The 27,853-nt window shown below is 38.0% G+C and overlaps 1 protein-coding gene across 1 annotated transcript in view; it reads left to right on the forward strand.

Annotated features, from left to right (window-relative positions):
* Positions 1 to 27,853, forward strand: part of Golgin245 (Golgin-245) — a 374,519-nt gene that overhangs the window by 205,403 nt on the left and 141,263 nt on the right. The window contains exons 8-9 of the mRNA XM_068226026.1: positions 12,483 to 12,653; positions 22,562 to 26,165. Of these exons, the coding sequence (XP_068082127.1) occupies positions 12,483 to 12,653; positions 22,562 to 26,165 (3,775 nt within the window). The remainder of the gene's footprint in view (positions 1 to 12,482; positions 12,654 to 22,561; positions 26,166 to 27,853) is intronic.

The following is a 27,853-nucleotide window of genomic DNA, read 5'->3' on the forward strand; positions in this document are numbered from 1 at the left end:
AAATAAGCACAACGTCTGGGTTAAAATTGACTCTACTCTACCGCGTGGTCATTGAGTGCTTAGAACATTTATTATTATTATTCTTCAGATGCTGTAAAACCTTTCAGCGCGTGCTCTACTTTCATCGGAATGCATTGAATCACATTACTAATGCTTCCAAAAATTATACATTTACCCGCAGGCATACAATTTTCCAGGTAAATATTTCTACATCTGAGCACTTCATTTTATTCCACATGAGCAAATCTACTTTCATTTATCATTCATGACCTGTATGTCTCATTTTAACCCAATCTCCAATTACTTTTATTATTATTCTTGATTTTTAAATCTAGCATCGACGTCTGAAATACACATTACTAGAGGATGTCACTGTTTGCAATATCGTGTGATAATACAGTGAATAAAGCAGAACTACTCCGTCCTAGAATTTATCCCATAATGTTTCATGAAATTCATAAATGATCTTTTAAATTCTCATTTATCCAGGAAGGCAGTAAATTACTAAAACTCTTATTTTTAGAGATTACACTGAGATGGTAACATTTCAGAAGACAAACTACCATACTTCTAGTCTAATAGAACCCAATATACATACACTGACCAGCTAGAACATTATGACCACCTACCTAATAGTCGGTATGTCCAACTTCGGCAAGGATAACAGTGGTGACGCATCTTGACATGGAAGCAGTGAGGCCTTGGTAGGTCACTGGAGGGAGTTGGCACCACATCTGCACATGCAAGTCACCTAATTCCCGTAAATTCTGGGGAGAGGGGCAATGAGCTCTGATGCCATGTTCAATCACATCCCAGATGTGTTCGATCGGGTTAAGATCTGGCTAGCACATCAATTGTAACTCACCACTGTATTCCTTAAACCACTCCATCGCACTCCTGCCCTTGAGTCACTGCACATTATCTTGTTGAAAAACGCCACTGCCGTTGGGAAACATGATCGTCATGAAAGGGTGTACATGGTCTGCAACCAATGTACAGTACTCCTCGACCGTCATGGTGCCTTGCATGAGCTCTACTGGACCCATGGATACCCACGTTAATGTTCCCCAGAGCATAATTGATTTGCCGCCAGCTTGTCTCTGTTCTGCAGTATAGGTGTCAAGATTCTGTTCCCCTTGAAGAAAATGGATTTGCACCCTCCCATCAGTATGATGAAGAAGGTATCTGGATTCATCAGACCATGCAGTGCTCTGCCAGTGCGCCAACGTCCAGTGATGATGGTCACATGCCCATTTCAGTCATAGTTGCTGATGTCGTGGTGTTAACATTGGCACACGCATGGGTCGTCGGCTGCGGAGGTTCATCCCTAGGAGTGTTCGGCGCACTGTGTGCTCGGACGCACACGTACTCTGCTCAGCATTAAAGTCTGATGTTAGTTCCGCCACAGTTCGCCGCCTGTCCAGTTTTACCAGTCTGCCCAGCGTACGATGTCCGACATCTGTAATGAAGGGTGTCCGCCCAACCCCTCGACGTTTGGACGTGGTTTCACCTTGGTTTCACCACTTGTTAAAGACACTCACCACAGCACACAAGTCGTGCAGTTTCTGAAATGCTCGTGCCTAGCCTCCGGGCCACCACAATCTGCCCTCGGTCAAACTCGGATAGATCGCGCGCCTTCCCCATTCTACACGCACATAGCACGCTCACTGATACTGCATGCACCATGCATGTGTCTGATTAGCAGTCATTCCTTGTCAGGTGATGCTGGTATCGCCTAACACACCCTACAGAGATACTAGAGGACTTCATTAAGGTATGTGGAAAATTTTGTTTCCATATCTTGTTTAGTTTAGAATGTATTGTGAAAAGAATTCGTTGTTGTTTGCTTTGCCACTAACAGCTAGAATAGCTGGGCCAGCCCATTACATAGCCCACTCGGATGATGGGCGTGAATGTGTTAAAACAATCCCACCACCACCTTTTAAGAAGGCAGCTAAAGTTGTAAACTCTTTACAGTTTATTGGTCCAGCTTGTATTCTTGAGCCAGGCTGAGTGGCTGTCTGTTGAGGCTCTGGCCTTCTGACCCCAACTTGGCAGGTTCGATCGTGGCTCAGTCCGGTGGTATTTGAAGGTGCTCAGATATGTCAGCCTTGTGTTGGTAGATTTACTGGCATGTGAAAGAACTCCTGCGGGACTAAATTTCGGCACCTCGACGTCTCTGAAAACCATAAAAGTAGTTAGTGGGACGTAAAGCAAATAACATTATTTTTATTGTTTTCTTGACATAGTTCCATGGAAAAAAATGTTGACCACCTAATAATCCCTCAGTCAGTAAGATAAAGTTTTGCATCGAGTAACTGACCATCTATTCTGAATCTGAATTACGCATCAAATGACCACATGAGAATGTGCATTCTTTTGATCATGGGAAACATCTGTAACTTTTTAGAGCTTCAAGTTAGTCAAAAGTCAAAACTTTGAGGACACGAAAAAAAAAAAAAGAACATCTCAATGATGCAACATACTAAAATCCTCTTACTTAATTAACACGTTGAGTGCCGAGCCGATTGTAGCACACTATTCCACTGGTGCCAGGCATGTTTTTGAATTGCATTCCGCTGGTGCCAAAGCAATTGTACGCGTTGTAGACTGTTTATATAATCTTGGGATGTATTTATATGATGTACTAAGTAAATTTTATCTCACCATACCATGGTCATGCGTGACGCCATATGGTGTCACATCAATTTTTAGGAAAGATAAAATATAGCGTGACGCCATATGGTGTCACAGAATTTTTTGACATGGAATGTTCAATACGAAATTCCAATACGGGATATTTATTTCCTAATTCAAATTAACGCAATATTTATGAAAACCTAGTAAAATGCAAAACAAGTACTTATATTGCATTACATATTGTTGTGAACAGTTTTCTGATAACTCTAAACAATGAAAATATGCGTCTCGGCATGCCCGAGTTCTTGTTACTCGTTGTAATTTTTCAAACCTTATTGGCATCGTTGTTCAAACATCGTCCTTTGTACACTTGTTTCATGTGCTGTATTCATATTTACGTTTTGCACATCTGATCGGGAAGTTAAGGGAAACGCGCTAACTGTACGCTACCTGGCTGCTGGCGCAGCTCGACGCAGCCCGGTTGGTTCACGTCCGATGTTTCGCTCCTCCCTACCTCTCCGCCACACCCCGATACTCCCGTGGTACTTCTAATTTTATGACTATTTATTTGCTCAATTTTGGCGTTTAAACTTGAGCTGGGTACATGCAGTTTTCACCTTGGCATTCTACTGCCTCCCACGAATATTCCTACCAAATTTCAACCGAATCCGAGTGTAACACATGTATGTGTTCCCTCGTAAGATTATTACCAATATCTTCAATTTTTTATATTTTTGCACAACTATATAAACTGAGTGATAATACGTACGTAAACGAGGAATAAACAAAGCCTGGCGAGCTTTCACCTGTGACAAAGACCACTGGCCAGTCAGTGGCTTCGGAAGAATACTGTGGCGCCACATGGTGGCATACAGTAAAAATACATAGCTGGAATAGACCCTGAAGTTCGCCCTTCACGTAGTACCAATTTTACGCGCATAGATGTCACAGCTGATTATCTACGGCGCATCGTCTGAAACTCAACTGTGCCGCCATATGGCGTCACGCCAACTCTGATTTCAAGAACGGTGTGCCGCCATATGGCGTCACGCCATCTCAAATTTGTAGACCACCGTGACGCCATATGGCGGCACGTGGCACCCAACGTGTTAAAATCTTAGTTAGATGAGAGTCTGGAAACTTTTTGTTTCAGTCTTGAAAAGACACTACCAAAATGTCAAAAGCAGTGTACTATGACACACAACTGATGACATAAATCTAGTGATGTGCTTGAGCCTGACTTGAACTGCTCATGCAGATGACATCAAGAGTTGGAACAAGTTCGAGCTTTGCTCAAGCTTTTGTGCACGCCACAACCTAGTGGCTTGCTCTTACTTGCACCCAGAGAACTAGAGAACTTCAGGGGGATGTGTAAAATGTATAATGCTGGACAGTACCAGTTCATCTTCTGTTTACTGTTACTTCCATGTCTTTTGTATCACTTCTACCCATATCCGTATTTTAGAGACAGTTAGATTTTGTGTTAGTGCGATGATTCATTACAAATGCCTCCTCAGAATAAACAAATTGTCTACTAAAAGGTGTTGCTTGGGTCATATAAATACAGTAGAAGGAAAACAAAGTATATTTGTCTTAGCATTACAACTGTGGAAATAATGACATATTTGAATAGTAATAGGAATAAAAATAGATGATATTTTTTCTTCACTTGTTGACACATTTGTCATCAGTTAATGCGAGTCATCTATACTATTACTAGAAATTAAATGGATCTGTTTTGTTTGATTCGGATAGGCTCGAAAACTACTGGACTGATACAGATGTTGATTCCCATTGGGAACCTGAAATATTTGTCCCGAATGAGTAAATTTATAATACCAATATAAATGGTCTGTTATTGGACATTATAAATTTTCCAGCTAACTCATTCTTGATTGCCAGCGTTTCGCCCCAGTGTGCTAAGTTGGGCTCTTCAGTTGGTAACTAGCACACCCACCAAGACGCATGGCTAGTGCATACCGTGGAGGCCACTGCATAGGCTACTTGGAGCCACTGGCAGTGCCAATGCACTTTGAGAGACTATGTCTCATTAGCAAAAATTGATGCCTGCCTGGCCATCAGATGATACAGAGATGTTGATTCCCGTAGGGAAACTGAAATATTTGTCCCGAATTAGTAAATTTATAATGTCCAATAACGGACCATTTATATTGGCACTGCCAGTGGCTCCAAGTAGCCTACGCAGTGGCCTCCACGGTATGCACTAGCCATGCGTCTTGGTGGGTGTGCTATTTACCAACTGAAGAGCCCAACTTAGCACACTGGGGCAAAATGCTGGCAACCAAGAATGAGTTAGCTGGAAAATTTATAATGTCCAATAATGGACCATTTATATTGGTATTATTAACTACTGGACTGACTGATCTGAAATTTGGTAAGGATATAGCTTGAAATCCTGAGTCACGGAAGGGTTTATTGTAATTTTGATATATTTCATATAGTCAGATAGTTAACATTGTTGCTTAATAATATTTATACATTCATGAATATTTGACACAGTATACTACTTTGATATAATTACATATAGCCGAGCTTTAGAACACTACTTTTCACCGTTGCTACCTTAGCTCTCTTTAGAAACTCTGAACTGAATTTTTGCTTAAAGCACTTGGCTTGCTGAACATCTTTTGTGGTTGCACTTTTTTCCAAAGTTTTTTCATAAAGTGTTGATCTGAACTGTGTTTTAGTCTTTGTTAATTTGTAATATCATCTCACACTCAGCTCTGCTGTGTGGAGTTGATAAAATGGTTAACATCGCCTTAGAGGGTGTCATATTAAAGAAAACTATCAGTTAATTTTATCTGTCCCACCTCTGTGCAATGATACCTGCCTGCAGGCTTGAAGGCTCAGGGATATGGAGGAGAAGATTAAGCTGCTGAAGAAGGATGTAGAGGTTTTTGGGCTTAAATTACATTTCAACAAGACCAAGGAGTTCAAGGTCAACTGCAGGATTGATGATACAGATAGAGAACAGGTGGGCTCCTTCCTATACCTTGGGAGTATTAATACTACAACTGGAGGATCGGAAGAAGACATCAAGAGCTGTATCAGGAAAGCAAATTGTGCCTTTGTTCAACTGTACGCTATTTAGAGGAACAGGAACATTTCTAGAAGGATTAAGTTACGACTTTTTAACACAAATACTAAGTCCATTCTCCTTTACGGTTGTGAAACCTGGAAAGTCACCCAGAACTATAACAACTATAAATCTTCCTGAATCATTGCTTACGATGTATCATCATCAGCAAATGGCCGGATGTCATATCAAATGAAGATCTATGGGAGTAAATAAATCAGCAGCCGATTGAAATCCAGATAAAAGAGAGAAGGCGCTGGATAGGCTACGCACTAAGGAAGCCCACTGGAGCCATCGAGAAGGCAGCACTCGGCTAGAACCCCAAGGTGCTTGAAAACGCGGCCGTCCAAAGAAGACTTGGAAGACGACGATTAGGGAGGAGTGCCTAGGAATGGGAACGAGGCTGGCCAACAATAGGACCAGATGAAATAGTTTCACAGAAGCCCTGTGCTCCAAGAGGAGCAACAGGAATTAAGTCAAGGAAGTAAGTCTACCTATGTGCACTGAACATCAGTTCTCTCCAACTGTTGATAGAATGAGGAAATACACTAGATTTTGAACTTTACAGAAATACTCCATCTGTTGTTGTAATCTGGAATTCAGTCTGGGTAATCAGGAGAGAGGAAGAAAGGATGAGAAATTGGGTGTCTCCCACGTAAATCGGGTAATGTGGCACATCTGCACATCTCACAAATGTGTTTGTTTTACAAGCACCAGTTGTGGTATTACAACTTAGGCATATATAGTGGGACAGGTGAAAAAGGCCACTGTTATGTCTCATTGGCAGGAGAAGCAGGTCAAGGAGCTCAGGATGTTTGATCCTGCGTGTATTATCATCTGATGGAAAACATTCACATTGCCGAGGAATTCATATTCTGGTCAGATTCTAGTGCAGGCCAGAATCACAATATTAAAATTCTCATTTTGTAAACTCTTCTTCAGCAATATTCTTCGATTGAAAAGGTTACACAGAAGTTCTTTTTTTCCAGGCCATAGTTTCCTTCTTAACGACAACAACTTTGGGGATGTGGAATGTATCTTAAATGTACAGGAACGTCTCTATACCATCAGAGAGTATAATATCTAAATGTAATGAAAAAGTGCTGGAAAAGGAACCCTCTTGTGCACAAAATGACCAAACTGATTTTCATAGTACAGATGCTTTGTAGAAGTACACTGTAAATAGGAAAACAGTGAGAAGGTAAACTGGTTACATGTGCACAAAATTGAGCTGAAAAAAGATACATCTTAAAGCATATTTATGAATATTCAAATTTTTGCAGAATGTGCTTTTGAAGTAAACAATAAAAGATCCACAGTTGGTCAAGCACTCCAAAATGAAAATGGATGAGCTCTAAAAGACCTGCTTACTCCTTTATGGCCCAGTGGAAAAATCATTTCATAAGCAAAGCTGAATGACGCTTTCTCATGAAGCTTATTCTAAACTATACTAAGCCTTATTACACTCATGAGCAACTGAATTAGAGATAGCTACTGTAGTGGGGAAATAGTGCTGTGCTCGGCCCGGCAAATATAAGAGGAGGGTGTGGCATGTAACAGTGAGGACGTAAGACCTCGTACGAGTTTTACGAGTAACATTTGACTACAGGATGGATGAAACAATAGACCTCAGCACATTTGATTGTGGACAGACTGTTGGTGCCAGTTGTATGGGCCATTCCATCTCTGAAGTCATGCAGGCACTGGGCTTTCCAAAGGCCACTGTATCAAGAGTGTACCATGAGTAAGTGGATTTGGGCAAAATCACCACTGCCTTGGTCAACTGTCATGATGTACGATGCGTTAATGGTGGATCCCTGTTGGCTAGCTCTGATTGTAAAAGCATAAAAACAAGGAAGGCAATGGCAAACTACCTCACATCTCATCTTACCTAGTACGCCTCATTTTGGTGCTGTCATTGGTTTTTGTGGTTTTCCTATAGCTGCATAGTCTTTGGTGGTGCTATTTGAGGATCCAGCCAGCCTCTGGGCTGATGACCTAACAGACAGACATAAACGAGCCACTGTGCATCAAGTCACTCATCAATTCAGTGCTGGACAATGACGACATGTGAGCAACCGTACCATCCAGAACTCGCACCTCGCCGTGGGGTACAGAAATAAGCCTCCCACAAGGGTACTACTGCTCCAACACCCATCACAAGGCACAACAATTAACATGGGCAAGTGAACGTCACCATTGGATGCTCATTGCATGGAAAAAAGTTGCCTGGACAGGTGAGTTGAGGTACCAGTTGTTGCATGCCGATGGCCAATTATAGCCCATTGTCAACCATGTGAGGCAGTGGATCCGTCTTTCCTGCAGGGTACAATTCAGGCTGGTGATGCTAGTATCCTTGTTTGGGGACTAATCATGTGGGATGACATGGTACCCCTGATAACCTGACAACATCCCTAACTGGCAAACATTAGAGGAACCTGCGGGCAGATCATGTTGACCCCTTTGTTTGCCTCCAGCACCCTGCTGGCGACCTGTACCTACAGCAAGACAATGCTTCAGCCCATCGTTCCTGAATCGTGGCTGATTGATTCGATGAACACTCCACGGATATGAAGAAGCTTGTCTGATACGTGAGGAGGCCTGATCTCAATCCCATTAAGCACATATGGGATGCTGTTGAGAGGGATGTTGTATACTGTTCTTTTGTAGAATTGTTTTGGAACATAATTTATACCTGAGCGATGTATGGTATAATGGTATAACAGTTGATGGCTTAAAGCCGTAGTCAATATTTGAAGTATAGGTCAAATAACTTGCTAATATAAGGTAAAAAGATATAAGTCAAAATATAAAATATATTGTTTTATTTACTCACAAAATTTTATGTGAAGGAAAAAGTCTGTAGAGGATATAATAGAAAGTAGCACACACAGTGTGGTATTTGAGAGGATATAATCTTTTAAGTAAATCAATCCTGTTCTTTATGACATATAAGATGTAGAAATGAACCTTGTTCCACTCTGCACTGCATTTTTTGAGTTAAATTTAATGACCAAATGTCAATTTGTGGTTAGTCAAGTGGTGCAAAGTCTAGCTCTTTGGCTGAATGGTCATTGTACTCATCCTCTGTTCAGAGGGCCCAGGTTCAATTCCAAGCTGTGTCATGGATTTTAACTGTGAATGGTTAATTTTTCTGGCTCTGGGACTGGGTATTTTTGTTCATTTTAATACACTTCTTTTCATATACATACAACACACTGAGCCCTTATTGAAGTGCTCATTTAATTAATCAGTCATTTATTCAAATATACAGAGAATATTTCATTTTTATTAAGTACTAGTAACTGGCAAGAAACATTATATTCAGCAGCACATGTCGCAATTTCTGCAGGGAGCTTGGAGCTTGGGTTTGTTTGCTCGCCAGCTAAGTTTGGAAGGTGGAATTTCGACATGACGTACACAGAGTAGAACAGGGAAACAATAGAACTCCAACGGACAACATTTCGGATGCCTGGCGAGAGGCTAGGGTCGCCTACGAGAGATGTTTGAAGTAAGCATAAGGTGCGCGATGTGTTGAGCCAGTGAAATGATATAGCCACCGTCGATATGGCTAGGCATTGGTCTAGGGAAAAGATGGTCCCAATCGAGGATATGACGGCGTTAATAAAAACGATGACCGCGTCAGTTAGGTACCCCTATTATTCGACGAAATATTGTGCAGGTAACATTGTAAGAAGTAGTTTTCATTTACACGAATGATCGTGTGGAGACTTGTAAAATTTGTTAGAGGACACTAAGTCTGCATTTAATCTATTCAAGTTTTCTCGTACTGGGAGAATGGCATTTAACTTACGATTACCAAAGGAAGAGAACAGCTCCATTTAATCATTTCAAATGCATAGTAGCCTGCATGTGTAAATAGTTTTCCGAGGGCATAAACTTTACTGGATACTGGCCGCACTTAAAATTGTAAACTGTATATGGGAAAATATCTTTTGTTTATTTCCACCTATTCAATACAATAAAAGATGTTGGCATTTAAGTTAAAACATTTTTCAGATATGAGACATGTTTCGCCTTCTACTGTGAGGCATCTTCAATCATTATCAAAAAACCTTATTATTTTACCAGACATCTGATTAAAGATATTCTAAAATGTGTTTGATGATTATAAGAGAGATAAGATTTACATTTGTTATAAACATGTTCATGAAGTGACTAAAAATCTAATATAATGAAAAAAAACATATGTAGTTCTTTGTTGAATACGACTCCGTTTGAATGTACTATAGAAAAAAAGGTGGCTTGAAGCCGTAGTCATTAATAGATGTCAAATACATAGTGGAAGGCATATAAAATCAGTTCAATGAGAATATACATTACATTCAAATGATACTAAAAACTGGTGGATTCTTAGGTAGTACATATAAAATGTTCATGAAATAACTAAAAAATCTAATATAGTTATAAACACATATGTAGTTCTTTGTTGAATAGGACGTTGTGTGATTGTACGGCTTGAAGCCGTAGTCGTTAATAGATGTCTAATACATAGTGGAAGGCATAAGAAATCAGTTCAATGAGAATTTATGATACATTCAAATGATACATAAAAACTGGTAGATTCATAAGTAGTACATTTAAAAATGGAGGCGTCATGTGATTATAAAGGACAGTTGATGGCTTAAAGCCGTAGTCAATATTTGAAGTATAGGTCAAATAACTTGCTAATATAAGGTAAAAAGATATAAGTCAAAATATAAAATATATTGTATTACCATCATTGTCTTGCTTTTCTCTGCGCTGACTCTCATTCCTTGTTTTCTCATATTCAGCACCAAGTTGCTGCTGCTTCTGCAGCCACAGTAACAGCAACATACAGTAAAATTTCATAATAGTACACCAGTATTCTGTTGTTAAGAGGTTAATGTTGTAAGTCTGCAGTAGAATTTAGGTCTTCATTTAGCAGTTTCTTGTTTTGTTTTTTCCACACAAACTCTTGGAATTTATGGTGATGATGATGTACTGTGAATATAATGCCACCTGTGGAATGTTGAAATTCAAACCCAGACATTTGGCTAATGGAAATGTCGCCATTTACATTTCACTGCCACAAGAAATTGTCACAGTTTAAATTTAACTTATGATTTCTATACACCGAAATCCTAAGGAATTGTTGGTGTATGCTCCTTACTGACATGTATAAAGAAAATTTTTAATTCAGAGAGTGCAATAATATGTGAGTTGCTGAGAGTCAAAGTGGTATAACTCAATTTTTTCCAATTCTGAGAACTGAATGGTTTTGCTTTTCGTTAAATGTAAATTTATGCTTTACAATCTTTGATGATCATTTCATTAAATGTACAAATGAAATATTAAAATGTTGTTTACTAAGGGCATTTTAATTGTTTGTACCTTAAATTGCTTTCTGTAGTCCCGAAAAGTTAGGGTGCCACTTTTACTGTCAGCAGTTCATTCATAATGAAAGGTAAAGTAGTGTAAATTAAGAGTTGTACCACTCTTCTTATAAATGTTGTGGTGAAGTTCAATACAAGGGAATGAATACGCATTGTTTTAACCTCCAATAGCACAATTCATTTGTGAAATAATTTGTAACAAAACATAATGTGTTGCAGTAAATGTGAAATTGCACTTAATGGCTCCTCTCTAACGGATTAATTCTATTGTTGTTGTTGTTGTTGTTGTTGTTAAATAGTAGAATGCTACCTACTCAGTCTGGTCTAGTAGTTGGATCTGACAACAAACACCATTCTAAATAGTCCACTCTGTGTCGTTACTGGAATCACCATTTTTTGGAACCTCCACAACGACTGGAAAACTCATAATACCAATATAAATGGTCCGTTATTGGACATTATAAATTTTCCAGCTAACTCATTCTTGGTTGCCAGCGTTTCGCCCTCGTGTGCTAGGGTGGGCTCATCAGTTGGTACCTAGCACACCTACCAATACGCTGGCTAGTGCATACCGTGGAGGCCACTGCGTAGGCTAACTGGAGCCACCGGCAGTGCCAATGCACTAAGAGACTTTGTCTCATTATCAAAAATTGATGCCTGCTTGGCCATCAGATGATATAGATGTTGATTCCCATAGGGAATTCCCTATTTTTGATAATGAGACAAAGTCTCTTAATTCATTGGCACTGCCAGTGGCTCCAGTTAGCCTACGCAGTGGCCTCCACGGTATGCACTAGCCAGCGTATTGGTAGGTGTGCTAGGTACCAACTGATGAGCCCACCCTAGCACACGAGGGCGAAATGCTGGCAACCAAGAATGAGTTAGCTGGAAAATTTATAATGTCCAATAACGGACCATTTATATTGGTATTATAAATTTACTCATTCAGGACAAATATTTCAGATTCCCTATGGGAATCAACATCTATATCATGGAAAACTCATAGTCTGGATCATTCATGTTCAGTCCTGGGAATAAAGGTTAGGCATTTACTTCTAGATTCCTACATGTTTTGGCCTAAAACACATACAGCTGCTGTGATTTCGCTCTGCTTAACCCAATGAACTCGGATGACAAGGCACGTCCGCTTGCAAGCACATGGCCTTCAACTCGGATGACGAGCTGGGCCCGTACATTGCCATGCTCAGATATCTTTCTATAGTCCACCCAGTTTGTAACAGATGGGTCTTGCATTAAGGTTTTTGTATACTAGAAGGTTAAGACAAGGGTATGTCAAAGTTTCACCTTGTTTGACTTTCGCAACATGTGTATCGGATGACTCTGAAATATTTCAAATTCCTTTCAAGCCAGTAGACAATATAGCAACTAACAGCACGCGTGTTTCTGAACACGAGGAATTAGTGAAGTTAATTAATAGTGATTCCGACGATAGTGTAAGTGAAGATCTTCAGGAATTAGAAGGCGGCAATTTGTTGGAGGAAGTGTTGAGTGAAAATAGTGTAAACAAGTCAGTCAATGTAAGTATGTATGACTAGTGACTCAGAGCTTGATGATGAGCAAAACTTTTGCGCCAGGCCTCCACAACCAAAATGTGCAAAACAGGATGACTGGGTGTGAATAAGTGGAGATAATAATCCTATCGTTCACCCCTTTATTGCACACAGTGGTGTTTCTGAGTTTTTATTTCAGAAATATGCGGCCACAGCTCCAGAGATCTCCATCTCTCTAGACTATACGGACAGAGTATTTTCAATAAATGCTACAGAGACAAATAATTATGCTCAGAAGCAACTTACGGATGAGAATAGGGAAAAGCGAAAAGGAGACGAGAAATGGTTTAACACAATCAATCAATATCAATCAATACTGATCTGCATTTAGGGCAGTCGCCCAGATGGCAGATTCCCTATCTGTTGTCTTCTTAGCCTTTTCTTAAATGATTTCAAAGACATTGGAAATTTATTGAACATCTCCCTTGGTAAGTTATTCCAATCCCTAACTTCCCTTCTTATAAACAAATATTTGCCATAATTTGTCCTTTTGAATTCTAACTTTATCTTCATATTGTGATCATTCCTACTTTTAAAGACACCACTCAAACTTATTCTTCTGTTAATGTCATTCCACGCATTCTGTCCGCTAACAGCTCAGAACGTACCACTTAATAATACCAATATAAATGGTCCGTTATTGGACATTATAAATTTTCCACCTACCTCACACCTGGTTGCCAGTGTTTCGCCCCAGTGTGCTAAGTTGGGCTCAACAGTTGGTAAATAGCACTCCCACCAACTTAGCACACTGGGGTGTTTGCTGGCAACCAGGAGTGAGTTAGCTGGAAAATTTATAATGTCCAATAACGGACCATTTATATTGGTATTATAAATTGACTCATTCGGGACAATTATTTCAGGTTCCCTTTGGGAATCAACATCTATAACATACCACTTAGTCGAGCAGCTCATCGTCTTTCTCCCAAGTCTTGCCGGCTAAAACTTTGCAACATTTTTGTAACGCTACTCTTTTGTCAGAAATCACCCAGAACATATCGAGCTGCTTTTCTTTGGATTTTTTTCAGTTCTCGAATCAAGTAATCCTGGTGAGGGTCCCATACACTGGAACCATATTCTAGTTGGGGTCTTACCAGAGACTTATATGCCCTCTCCTTTACATCCTTACTACAACCCCTAAACACCCTTATAACCATGTGCAGAAATCTTGACCCTTTATTTACAATCCCATTTATGTGATTACCCCAATGAAGATCTTACCTTATATTAACACTTAGATAGAATCGTTCTCAATGCGATTTTATTTGACGTAAATAAATATCACACGAGAACATGTTCACTTCCTTGTGTAAACTACTTTATTGTCACTGTAAGTCACAACACACAATTACACACAATAGCAAGTGACACTACAACACTGACTCGCTCACTAAAACACACACTCTCTTGAACTGACTCCACCTCGGAGCCCAACGGTCACTCAGTCCAACACTTGACTCGCTCACTGACTGACAGATTTATATATATACTGTTCGATCAACTGTCTAGAATTATCAATTTCTGGAAGGGTTCTTATAACACTCTAATTGGAACACACTCGAAACATCGATCGACCAGCTAGTTGAATGGAGTACTCCAGTAATGGATCCAGCTTGAACTTTTGTTTACTGTTTATCAATACACATAGAAATCTCTCCAACATTCCTAATGTGTCTACATGTATCTGTATAATAAACTTTACAGTAAGTTCCCAGAACACTTTATATATACCAAATTATAGCAGAATACACCTAATATACGAACATTATAGAGTTTTCTACAGCTTTCGACTATATAGATTTTGAGGTTAAATTTATACACAATATGTATTTGAGGTTATACAAATTTATAATACATATCTACACAGAAACCATGTATTAGTCATATTTAACATTTAATAAAAGATAAATTAGCATTTAATAAAATATAATTAAAATATATTAAACATAATAATGGAAGGTTTTACAACAGTCAGGATGTCGTACCTATGAAAATGCTTAGAGTTATCCCCAAAAGGAGCATTCACCCCATCAATGCAATAATTAAAACTGAGAGGACTTTTTCCTATTTGTGAAATTCACAACCTTACGTAGGTGGTTTGAAAAGTTCTCGGAATGTACTACATTAAGTATCTTACCTCGGTGGAACTGCTTTTATTTTTCAATATAGTCTCCCTGTAGACTAATGAATTTGGTCCAGCGATGTTCCAATGCCTTGATCCCATCTCGAAAATGAGATTCCTCCAGGCCTGCAAAATACCTCTCCAATTCGGCTGTCAGTTCTTTCCTTGTAGAAAATCTCCGTCCACCGAGGAAAATTTTCAGCTTGGGGAATAGATGAAAGTCTGGTGCCAAGTCAGGTGAGTAAAGTGGATGTGGCAACAATTCGTACCCCAGTTCATGAAGTTTTGCCATGGCAGTAACACTTGTGTGCGGCGGAGCATTGTCCTGATGAAAGATGACCTTTTCCCTTGCCAAACCAGGCCTTGTTTCGCATATCTTTTCCTGTAGTTGGTCTAGGAGGTTTGCATAGTATTGCCCCGTAATTGTTTGGCCAGTAGGAAGATAATCTATCAGCAGAATGCCTTTTGCATCCCAGAAAACTGAGGCCATGACCTTTCCGGCCGAACGCACTGCCTTTGCTTTCTGTGGTGGTGGTGAATCAGCATGTTTCCACTGCTTTGACTGCTGTTTTGTCTCTGGGGTATAGTAGTGGACCCAAGTTTCATCTGTAGTCACAAACCGGCGCAAAAAATCTTGTTGGTTGCACTGAAAACGGGCCAGACTTTGTTCGGACATTTCCAATCTGGTGCGTTTATTGTCCAATGTCAAGTGCTGCGGCACCCATCTTGCGGATAATTTTTTCATACCCAATTCTTCGGTTAAAATATAATATACCCATTCAGAAGACATCCCTACAGCTTCAGCAATATCCCGCACTTTCAGTCGATGATCCTCCATGACCATTTTATGCACTTTTGCGATAAATTCTGGGGTCGTAACACTTTTTGGCCGTCCACTACGCGGATCATCATCCAAGCTCTCCCGACCAAATTTAAACTCGCTGGTCAACTTGGCAACAGTTGAAAATGAAGGAGCAGAGTCCCCCAATGTGTTCTGAAAGTCGGCATGAATTTCCTTTGCTTTCATACCTTTCTTTACAAAGTATTTAATCACTGCTCGAATCTCAGTTTTTCCCATTGTCACAAATCACTTCGCGAGAACAACAACAAAGAGTCGTCACTACCACACTCCTGCATCTAGAGCACTGACGCGCCACGTGTTCACTCACAAAGGATGTGTGATTATTGCGCAGGAACCTCGTTCTAGCACTGACATCTAGCGGTGATTCCGAGAACTTTTCCAACTGTCCTCATACTTTTAACCCTGTTTATCATCATACAATTGCCTGCTGTCCATCTCACAACATTATGGAGGTCATTTTGCAGTTGCTTACAATCTTGTAACTTATTTATTACTCTATTCAGAATAACATCATCTGCATCATTTATACATATATAAGAAAATATAAAGGTCCTGTAATACTAACTTGAGGAATTCCCCTCTTAATTATTACATGGTCAGATGAAAGTTTTGCCTACTCTAATTCTATGAGATCTATTTTCTAGAAATATAGCAACACATTCAGTCACTCCTTTGTCTAGTCCAGTTGCACTCATTTTTGCCAGTAGTCTCCCATGATCCACCCTATCAAATGCTTTAGACAGGTCAATCGCTATACAGTCCATTTGACCTCCTGAATCCAAGATATCTGCTATATCTTGCTGGAATCCTACAAGTTGAGCTTCAGTGGAATAACCGTTCCTAAATCGAACTGCCTTCTATTGAACCAGTTTTTAATTTTGCAAACATGTCTAATATAATCAGAAAGAATGATTTCCCAAAGCTTAAATGCAATGCATGTCAAACTTGCTGGCCTGTAATTTTTAGCTTTATGTCTATCACCCTTTCCTTTATACACATGGGCTACTATAGCAACTCTCCATTCATTTGGTATAGCTCCTTCATGCAAACAATAATCAAATAAGTACTTCAGATATGTTACTATATCACCAGAAATCTTATCAATTCCAGCTGCTTTTCTAGTTTTCAACTTTTATCTTATTGTAAATATCATTGTTATCATATATAAATGTTAATACATCGTTAGCATTAGTCACCTCCTTTATCTGCATTTTATCCTTGTAATCAACAATCTTTACATACTGATAACTGAATATTTCTGCCTTTTGAAGATCCTCACATACACACACTCCTTGTTCATTAATGATTCCTGGAATGTCATTCTTGGAACCTGTTTCTTCTTTAAAGTACTTATACATACCCTTCCATTTTTCACTAAAATATGTACGACTGCCAATTATGCTTGCCATCATGTTATCCTTAGCTGACTTCTTTGTTAAATTCAATTTCCTAGTAAGTTCCTTCAATTTCTCTTTACTTCCACAGTCATTTCTAACTCTATTTCTTTCCATCTGCACCTCCATCTTAGTCTCTTTATGTCTCTATTTTAATAAGGTGGGTCTTTACTATTCCTTACCAACTTTAAAGGTACAAACCTGTTTTCACATTCCTCAACAATTGCTTTAAACCCATCCCAGAGTTAAACTCCCTGATGCCTGCTTTATCAGCCGTACGGTACTGCCTAATACTCCTACTTTTAAGACCTTCCTTTCTATCACATTTATTTTTAACTACCACAAAAACAGCACCATGATCACTTACCATCTATAGAGCTCATCTGGTTTTATCAGCACCATGTCCATGATATTCTTTCCTCTAGTTGGTTCCATCACTTTCTCTTTCACTTCTCACTTTCTCTTTCAATGGAGGACGAAATAAAGGCGTACTTTGTTTTGTTTATCCTATGTCCCATGTCCCAGGTTCGGAAACTGCATATCCAGTTATACTGGAGTAAAGATAGGTATATTTAACTCCTATCTTTTCAGAAACAATGAGCAGGGAAAGATTTCTCCTCATTTCTTGTTTCCTACACTTCACTGATGACATTTCAGGTGATGCTAGTGGCAAACTGAGTAAAATTAGGCCTAGAATTTTGTACTTCTCGGATACATTTTTCTTCGTTGTTTGAACTGTCAGAAAATATTGCCTTAGACGAATCCCTCATAAAATTACATGGTAGGCTGCCGTTCCTGCAATGTAATCGCAGTAAGAGGGCCAGATTTGGCATAAAATTATATTAAAAAATGTGCGATGCAAATACAGGCTACTGCAACGTCTTTTGTGTATGTACCGGAAATTATAAGATTGACCCTTCCTTACCTGCGAGCAATAATGCTGTTACAGGCATGTGTGAACATTTGTGCAGCAAAGGTCACACTCTGTACCTTGACAGCTGGTACATGCCTCCAGACTTTTGTAAAAGGGTGAGTGAATAGCAAACAAATATTTGCATGGAGGACAAAATAAAGCCTTACTTCGCTTTGTGTATCCTGATGTCACAGGTTTGGAAACCACGTATCCAGTTATACTGAAGTAAAGATGCCACCTGATATTTCACCTAAAGTACTACAAAAAGGTGAACACCAAATGTGGTCATCGAACGACATTTTATGCCTGAAGCGGAAAGATAACAAAGATATTCATATCATTTCTTCAAAACACACAACAGCAAATATTACACAAACAAGAAAACTCAGGAGAAACCACAGACAAGTGCCACGGGAAGAAGTAAAAAACCAAAACTGGCCGTTGAGTACCAAGATCAGATGAAGGGAGTAGATTTACAAGAGACCAGGTCACTTTCCTTTTTCCCATCATGAGGCGAACAGTCAAAGGGTATAGAAAAATATTTGTCTATCTTCTAGACATTTGTCTGTTCAATTCCTTTGTAGTTCACTTTACTCTCTCACAGTCGGAGCACAGGAAACTTCTGTGTGGCCGTAGTGACACAGTTACTTGCGATCATGCAGCTTCCTGATTACAAGGTCAGGGGACGACCTTCACCTAGTGCAACCCCTCTTAGGCTACAAGCTAGAAAGTGGCCTTATTTCCCCATGTACATACCTAGTAGTAAAAACAAAATCCCTCTAAGGGATGTTTTATGTACTCAAAACAGAAGAAAAGAAGTGAGACAACATAGCAGTGCAAGAAGTGTGAAATATCACTACTTGTCCCTGATTGCATTGAAATCTATCGCACAAAAACATCATTTTAGGTGAGTACATGTATTCATTCACCTACTGACAAAATTTCAGGTTAATATCTTGTATAGTTCCTTTTTGCAATCTATTTTCCCTTGCGCTGCACAAACAGCTCCACTGGGATTTAAATCTGAGTCAGTATGACATGCACGGGTATTTAAATGAGAGTCCATTGGGTTAACTCTTTTAGTGCCAGACGGTAGTGCGAGAACCCGCCCTTTAAATTGCCAGAGCCGATCTGGTCAGCCTTTAACGATCCAGTCGGAAGTTGCCAGAGCCGATTACATCGGCCGGCTTAACATTCTGTGATATACATAATTTTGAGGCAACCTATAGTGACGTGCATACTTTTGTTACAACCTGTAGTAAAGGGGCTACACATTATTGTGTGCCTAGCCTTGCTTTGGCGGTTCTAAGAGGGTGTTATACCTTTCACAAGAGTCGCTTCCTGTGTTTACAAATACCGCTAACCGGTCAGTAAGAGATTGCTCCTTGCAGTGAGTGGATTTGTGACAGGAAAATGGCATGTTGTTCATGTGATATTTTTTCATCAGGTATTGATGACAATAAATTAATGCAGTATTTGGAACAGTGCGAAGTTAACGTGGATGATTCATCGGATAGCGATAGGGAATTTAGTTCAGAGAGTACCGACGAAATTATACCGGACACATCCGCGTAATCACCGCAGCTAAAGAAGAGATGTTTAATTGTGTCTAACAGCACTAAAGCTACTCTGAATATGGTGGTAGATGAAACTAGTGATAACGAATATGATGATGATGATGATGATGATTTCTCTGGAGAACATTTTGTGGAAATTTGTCCCAATGAACCCAACAACATTCCTCAACCTCCTGTCTCCTTCAAGGAAGTTCTTGGACCTTAACATGCCCTACCGTCTGATTCTCCGCCCATATCATACTTCAATTTACTTTTCACTTACTCTCTGCTAAACGTTGTAGTCACATATAGTCCTCTATCATTACCTAAATGCCGGTCTCCGCGGGCCAAGTGTAGCGTGCCTGCCTCTCACCCGGAGGTCATGGGTTCGATTCCCGCCCAGGTCAAAAATTTTCGCCTGGTCCTGAGGGTTGGTTCGAGGTTCACTCAATCTAAGTGACCCTAAGTGATTGCAACTGAGGAGATATCTGAGGGTGAGAGGACGACCCCGGTCTGGAAAACCAAGGATAATTACTCAGAGGATCCGTCTCACTGACCATGATTCACCTCGTAAACTGCAGGTGCCGAACTGAGCAGCGGTCGCTTAGTAGGTCAAAGCAAATCACGGCTTTAGTGCCATACATTTCTTAATTTCGTAAATTCTGTTGTATTGTAAAATTATTTTTCTAATATATACTACAACCGAAAACGAGAAACTATTTTTTCTGAAAACAAAAAACTATAATATCAACTACTATTTTTTACTTATTTAATAATTCATTATTATTTTAATACTGTGTTGTCCGCACGTAGAAAATTTGTTGTCGGTATTTGCCAAACATCGATACATACACACAAATTTTATCGGTGAGTAAAATTGTCTTGCTTTTACTAGTGACATATGTTTGAATTTTTATTTTTTACGTTTTTATTTTTCTCGTTCAAATTAGTTATTCTATAGAATTGTATTTAGAAATACACTGTACATAATTATGTATATTCTTTTGTATCGTAAATTATTTTTTCAAAGTAGATATTGAGAGGGAAAGTGCGAAAATATTTTTCTCTTCCTAAAAATAAATGTTATCGACAACTATAAATCAACAATAAAACGTCTTTTACTCTTTATATCACTCCAAACCAGTTTCTTTTTCTACGTAGTCGATATGTAAAAAATTTCATGCCGGTATTTGCTATACACGGGTAGATATATGCGAATTTTAAAATACATGTATTTCCACTGAAAACGGCCTGGCACTTTACAGTAGTAGAGTGGAGGCGGAGCTCTGGCCTCTTTCAGCTGATGGGGAGCGGCCAACCAGGTCGGCTCTTGGCACCAAGAGGGTTAACCTACTGTGGACTACATTCTCTGGTGTCACAATTATTTACTTTTATTTACAATGAAACTCAACCAAGGACTTAAATTTAAAGACAGCAAGAATAGCATTTGGAAAGCGTCAGTAGAGACACAATACACGAATGAAAAAAAAAAAAAGAAAAACATCTGACATCATCAACTTTACTTTGATTAATTAAAAATGTTTAATTGGTATGTGAGTATTCTGTTCTACGCTTTTTGTGAAATGAATCAAGATATAAGTAACAAAGTACAATGTATTTTTTTTACATACATAATGTGAGATATCACTGCATGATATTTGTAGGCTGTAACCTAGACTTCAACTCGGACTGCTAACTTCCCTTATAAAAAAAAATTCTGCTTTAAAATAACAACTGGATATTACAGTTCTAAAGAATGGAAACAGTGCTAATACTTACCAGCACAGTTGCACGGACTTTCTGATTTTTGAGCGTAAATAAACGCGTAAAACAACACAGAATAACACAACCACGTGGCCTTGCCGCTTGATTTATACCACTATTCCTGCGAACGCACTTCACTCTGGCGTGAGAGGAAGAATGCATCTAGGGCTTTGAAGTGGCTCTTGTGGGAGTTATTGTTATGCTGCTTCGCCCGCAATAAATTTTCATGCATGGCGAGTGCATTGAATGATGTAACTCAAAAACGAACAGTTCCTGACTTTTACCACTTTGGCTCTCAGTGGCTCATATACCTAAGTATAACTCATTTTCGGGGAAAAAAAAAAAGAAGTGAAGTGGAATGTAAGGGTTTGAATTTGAATTCCCCATTTGTGAATATCAGTTACTCTTTATTCTATTGAATGTCATTGAAATTTATATGTATTATGGCATGATTACATTTTCAGAAACTGAATCTCAATGTTAGTCCTTTAAAGCTTTTAGGTAAATATTATTAGATTACCTATCTTTTGTAGACTTGAAATATTTTAGAAAATGCTCTTTTTTAATCTGTAATTGAAATGGAAGTGTACATGATAGCTGATCAGGAGCCTTGTACTTGAATAAGAATTTAAAGGATGTGTTAGTTCCATTTACTATATATAACTTCTTGAAGAATTGTTTAACAATTCAAAAGATTTTTAGAATTGTATGTTTTTATTATTCACTAGAAGGGGGGTGGGTGGGTTTTTTTTTTTTTTTTTTTTTTTTTTTTTTTTACGGATCTCATATGTTCTATACAGGCAATATATTAATACCATCATGTTCTTGAATTTGTTGCTTGTTGTTTATGTACCTGTTCTCTCATTGATTTTTTTACATACAAATTTCATTATTGGTTGCATGTTTCTCAATGATAAATTCAGTTGATATTTGCACTTCCACTTACAAACATTTTACCTGCAGTATGGATATTGATAGATCGCCCATAACTCTTCCAGTTGTTTGATATTTATTTATTTATTTATTTATTTATTTATTTATTAATTAATTTATTTATTTATTTATTTATTTATTTATTTATTTATTTATTTATTTATTTATTTATTTATTTATTTATTTATTTATTTATTTATTTATTTATTTATTTATTTATTTATTTATTTATTTATTTATTTATTTATTTATTTATTTTGGGAAGGAATATCACTGGTTTGAATTTTTAAATATAATTGCTGTTATTCAGTTTTCATTTCTCTTTCCTTAGGAAAGCGCATCAAATGGAGCTTGTCAGCTCTTTGAAGAAAATTCATCAAATGATAAGCTGAAAAGTAAAGAAGAAACTTCTGCTGAGTTTACCTCATTTTCATTCCTTGAAGATATGGCAAGTCCCAAGGATTTGACTGGGGCTGATATGGTGAAAGGAAATTTTGGTCTCCTTAAAGAGTTTACTAATGAAATCCAAACATTAAAGGAAAAGAATGCTCAGTATATTAAGGAGTGTGATGACTTAAAGCTTTCTTTGAAAAAATTAGAAGAAGATAGTAAGGTTCAGATCAGTGGCCTGACAGAGAAATTACTTTCTTCTGAGAAGACAAGAATAAAACTTACAGAAAGTAATAATGAACTTATTAGTAACCAAAGACAACTTGAGACTCAAGTTCAAGAGTTAAGTAATGAACTTGAGTCAACAAAAGAAAAGAATGATGCCTTTATTAAGGAGCGTGATGAATTGCAGCTAATGTTAGAAAATGTAAAGACGAGTTCAAGGGTTGAAATTGATACCTTGAGAAACAAATTATTGTCTTTTATGAAGGAAGCCGATAAAACTGATGTGTCCAATACAGAAATTCCTGCAACTCTAGGTCATTTAATTCGTAATGATGAAGGAACAGTGTTTAAATTACAACCAGAAAACATTGAGTTAAAGTCATCTTTGAAGCAGTTGGAAGATGATGTTAAGGGACAGGTCCATAACCTTCAGGATAAATTGCGCCTGTGCGAAAAAGAGAAGGAAGATGCTATGCTACATAATATTGAACTAAGCAATAGCCAGAGTCAACTGAATGACCACATTGAAGATTTAAGAATTAGACTCCAGGTACTGAAAGAAGAGAATAACATTCATGTTAGGGAAAATGATGACTTAAAGTCATCTTTAAAAATTTTAGAAGATAGCATAAAAGAACAAGTTTCTAAACTTCAGGAAAGACTGTGTTTATATGGAGAAGGAGACATGTCTGTTATATCCAATAATGAATTAAGCAGCATCCAGAGTCAACTGAATGTTCAAATTGATGTCTTAACAAGTAAACTTCAAGTGCTTAAAGAAAAGAATGATGGTTATGTTAAAGAAAATAATGATTTAAGGTCTTCTTTGGAAGGCAAAGATGATGATGTTAAAGAACAGGTTTATAAACTTGAAGAGAAATTAGCTCTCTCTGAACAGGAGAAAGAAAAAGTTATTTTATCCAATATTGAACTAAACAGCATTCATTGTCAGCTTAATACTGAAGTTGAAAATTTGTCACGTGAACTTCAGGTGCTAAAAGAAGAGAATGTTTCTTATGTTAAAGAAAGTAATAATTTAAAGATATCTGTTAAGAAAGTAGAAGATGATTTTAAAGGTGAAGTTTCTAAACTGAAGGAACAAATATGTCTCTTTGAAGAGGAGAAAAGAAAGCTGCTTCAATCAAATAGTGAGTTGAGCTCAATGGAAATAAAACTCAGTAGTCAAATTGATGATTTAACTAATAAACTCAAGGAGTTAAAGGAAGAGAATTCTTGTTATATTAAGGAAAACTATGAGCTAAGGGATTCTGTAAAGAAACTAGAAGGTAGCTTTAATGAAGAAGTTGACAAACTTGAGAAAAAATTGTATTTATGTGAAGAAGAGAGAGAGAAATTTGCAATATCCAATAATGAATTAATTAATATCCAAAGCGAACGTAATGCTCAAATTGATAATATAACACACCAGCTTCAGGTGCTGAAAGAAGAGAATGCTGGCTATGTTAAAGAAAATAATGCTTTAAGGTCATCGTTTGAGAAATTAGAGATTGACTGTAAAGAAAAAATTTGTAAAGTTGAAGAAAAGTTCCAGCTATCAGAGGAGGAGAAGAAAAAATGTATTTCATCTAGTAATGAACTAAGCACCATTAAAAATCAACTCAGTGCACAAATAGAGAGTTTAACATGTAAACTTAAGAGTATTGAAGGGGAGAATGCTCTTTATGTTCAGGAAAATACTGATCTAAAGTCTTCTCTGAAGAAATTAGAAGATGATGTTGCAGAGCAAATTGGCAAACTCAAGGAAAACTTGTGTTTATGTGAAGAAGAGAGAAAGAAAGTGTCTCTATCCAATATTGAACTAAGCAATATTCAGAATCAACTTAATGATCAAATTGCCGATTTAACTAGTACACTTAAGGTGGTGAGAGAAGAGAATGCTCTTTATGTCTCAGAAAATAATGACTTAAAGTCATCTTTAATGAAAATCAGTGATGATGTTAAAGGGCAACTTTGTGAACTTAAGGAGAAATTGTGTTTATGTGAAGAAGAAAAAAATGTAGTTCTTTCATCTAATACAGAATTAAGAACCATCAAAAATGAACTCTCTGCACACATTGAAGATTTAACTTGTCAACTTGAGGAGATGAAAGAGAAGAATGCTGTGTATATTACGGAAAATAGTGATCTAAAGTCTTCTGTAAATGATTTTAAGGAGCAAGTTGATAACCTGAAAAGAAGACACTGTTTGTGTGAAGAAGAAAGAGAGAAGTTTGCTCTTTTGAATGTTGAACTAAACAATGTTCAAAGTCAACATAAAGCTGAAATTGAAGATTTGACCAGAAAACTCAAATTATTGAGAGAAGAGCGTAGCGAATTGCAGAAAGTTGCTTCTGAGGCTAAGGAGCATATTGATGAATTGAAGGATAAACTAAAACAGTCAGATCAGGAAAAAGGAAATATTGTTCTATCGCATTCAGAACTGTCGGTGACACAGAACCAACTGGAGGCTCGCATTCAAGAGTTAAGTGATGAGTTGAACACACTAATGCACGAGAATGAGATTTTAGTTAGCAGTAATAATGAACTAAATGCAGATATTCACATGCTGACTGCTAACCTTAAGGCCTTGAAAGCAGAAAACAATACTTTGATTTCTCAAGTAGATAAAATGAAGTCTTCCATGCAAAGTGCAGATAGTAGTAAACTTTCACAATTAGAAGATGTAAATGAGAAATTAAGTGATGCTGTGAAAGAAAAGGAAGAACTAACAGGTAAGATACAAAGTCTCAGCACTCACATTGAGAACCTGGTGGATGAGTTAGAATGTTCAAAAAAAGAAAATAATAGTCTTTTAAATAAAATTACTGTTTCAGAAAAGGATAAAGCATGTTTGGAAAGCAAACTGAATTCAGAAAGGACAGAGTCAAATGTAAACATTGCACAATTAAGAACAGACATTGCAAATTTGAAAGAAGAAAATGTGAAGTTGGTAACAGAAATGCAGAATATGAAAGATCAACCTAAAAGTGAGCATTTACAAGAAATCAAAAAACTTTGTGCTGAAAAAGAAATTCTACAGAGACAGTTTTCTGACCAAATGAAGACGATGAGTAAGACTTCTCAAGCATACAAAGCAGATATAAAATCATTGAGAAGGAAAATTCAGCATTTAGTTGTGGATAAAATTCTGTTAGAACAGGAATTAAGTGAATTCCTGTTGATAATAGAAGAAAAGGAAAAAACAATTGCAGAACGTGATGAAGAACATATCCAAAAGATTAAGCAGCTAGCTGTAAATCTTGGAAAGCAACTTGCAGAAAAGGATGAAGAACTTCAAAATGTTCATACTCGAGAATTTGGTAAGTAACCCCATTTGTATCAATTATGGCTGAACAACATTATAATAGATAATCCTTTATTAGTAGAGTGAGAATACTGTTTAGAGTGTTGGAATTTTTCATTTCTCACATTTTGTTGAATATCTACCAGTGTTAATAACCAATATTTATAAGACAAAATAAAAATCTATGAGTGTGTTGTTAATAATATGTACATAATCAATGTGACATTAACATATTTTTAAGACTATATACTAGATGTTAAGAACGTTTACAAGTTAATAAGTAATAGCATCATTACCAGTACTTCATCATATATTCTTCTGTACCATAGAAGCAGCTACTCAGCAGGAGATTTTTAAAGCTGTGGTAAATGAACTGACGGGACTAATATCTTTAATCTTATTTGGAAGCTTATTATACAGTCTGATTCCAAGAGAGTCTACATGTCTCAAGACAGTGGTTTTACTCTTGTGGTCGATAAATGTATTATTTCTTTTTCGCGTCTGGTAATTCTTTATTATTATTATTTTTCTCCAGATCACAGTAACCAAATACCCAGTCGATTCGTTGAATGAGAAAAATAACAACGTTCATCCTAAGCCACCAAATTCCACCAACAGAAATTGACAACACAAATTCCTAATAAAATTAATAATACAAACGGAAATAATAATAATAGTAATAAACCCCAAACGTACTCCTTGGACATGCCATGAAGTCCGTTGGATACTCCGGAAACTTGACCCACAAAGTTTAGGTCAACACAGTAGTCGTCCTCCGTACCTTCATGCCACGTCCATCGTCTTCCCTAAATATATCTATTGCCACTCCAAATTATGTTCTTTAAATAAAATATAAAAGACAAACTATAACTACTGCCACTGTCCGGCCGTGTCATCACCCCTCGTGAGAAGAAGGCCGCCCTCCCGATGATGACACGACCGGCCCTATCCGTGGGGTCCCAAGGAAGGCCCCAACAATCCTACCAGATGACAATGCATTTCTCTCACCATTCCATTGCGGCCATCCCCATGAAACTGGAGCCGCTCTCCTCTCTTATCCCGCCTTTCACCTTCATTTGCTTATTTGTATTGGGCCCGTCCCACCCCGCCTTCTTACGGGTGTGTCCTGCTCACCCTTGCCCCTCTTGCCTTACCATCTCCTACTATGCTTGGATAGTGAGAAAAAAGCACCGTCACTGCCTCCAGGTTCTAGCATACTCTACTCGTGTCCTTATGCACTCAGCACTTTCGTCACATTCATCCTTGCCGCCATGGCACATTCCTTCACCGCTATTGTACTTCTACTTGACCCACTCTGGATTGCTGAGTCCCACACTCCCTTACATCACCAGTCTGGACTTTGTTTACATCCATCTGCTCATCAGTTGCTGCCTGTACTCCTTGGACATGCCATGAAGTCCGTTGGATACTCCGGAAACTTGACCCACAAAGTTTGAGTCAACACAGTAGTCATCCTCCGTACCTTCATGCCACGTCCATTGTCTCCCCTAAATATATCTATTGCCACACCAAATTATGTTCTTTAAATAAAATATAAAAGACAAATGATACTCTACTCGTGTCCTTATGCACTCAGCACTTTCGTCACATTCATCCTTACCGGGCGAGTTGGCCGTGCGCGTAGAGGCGCGCGGCTGTGAGCTTGCATCCTGGAGATAGTAGGTTCGAATCCCACTATCGGCA

The sequence above is a fragment of the Anabrus simplex genome, chromosome 2 (assembly GCF_040414725.1).
Source record: "Anabrus simplex isolate iqAnaSimp1 chromosome 2, ASM4041472v1, whole genome shotgun sequence".
In the NCBI taxonomy this organism is placed as follows: domain Eukaryota; kingdom Metazoa; phylum Arthropoda; class Insecta; order Orthoptera; family Tettigoniidae; genus Anabrus; species Anabrus simplex.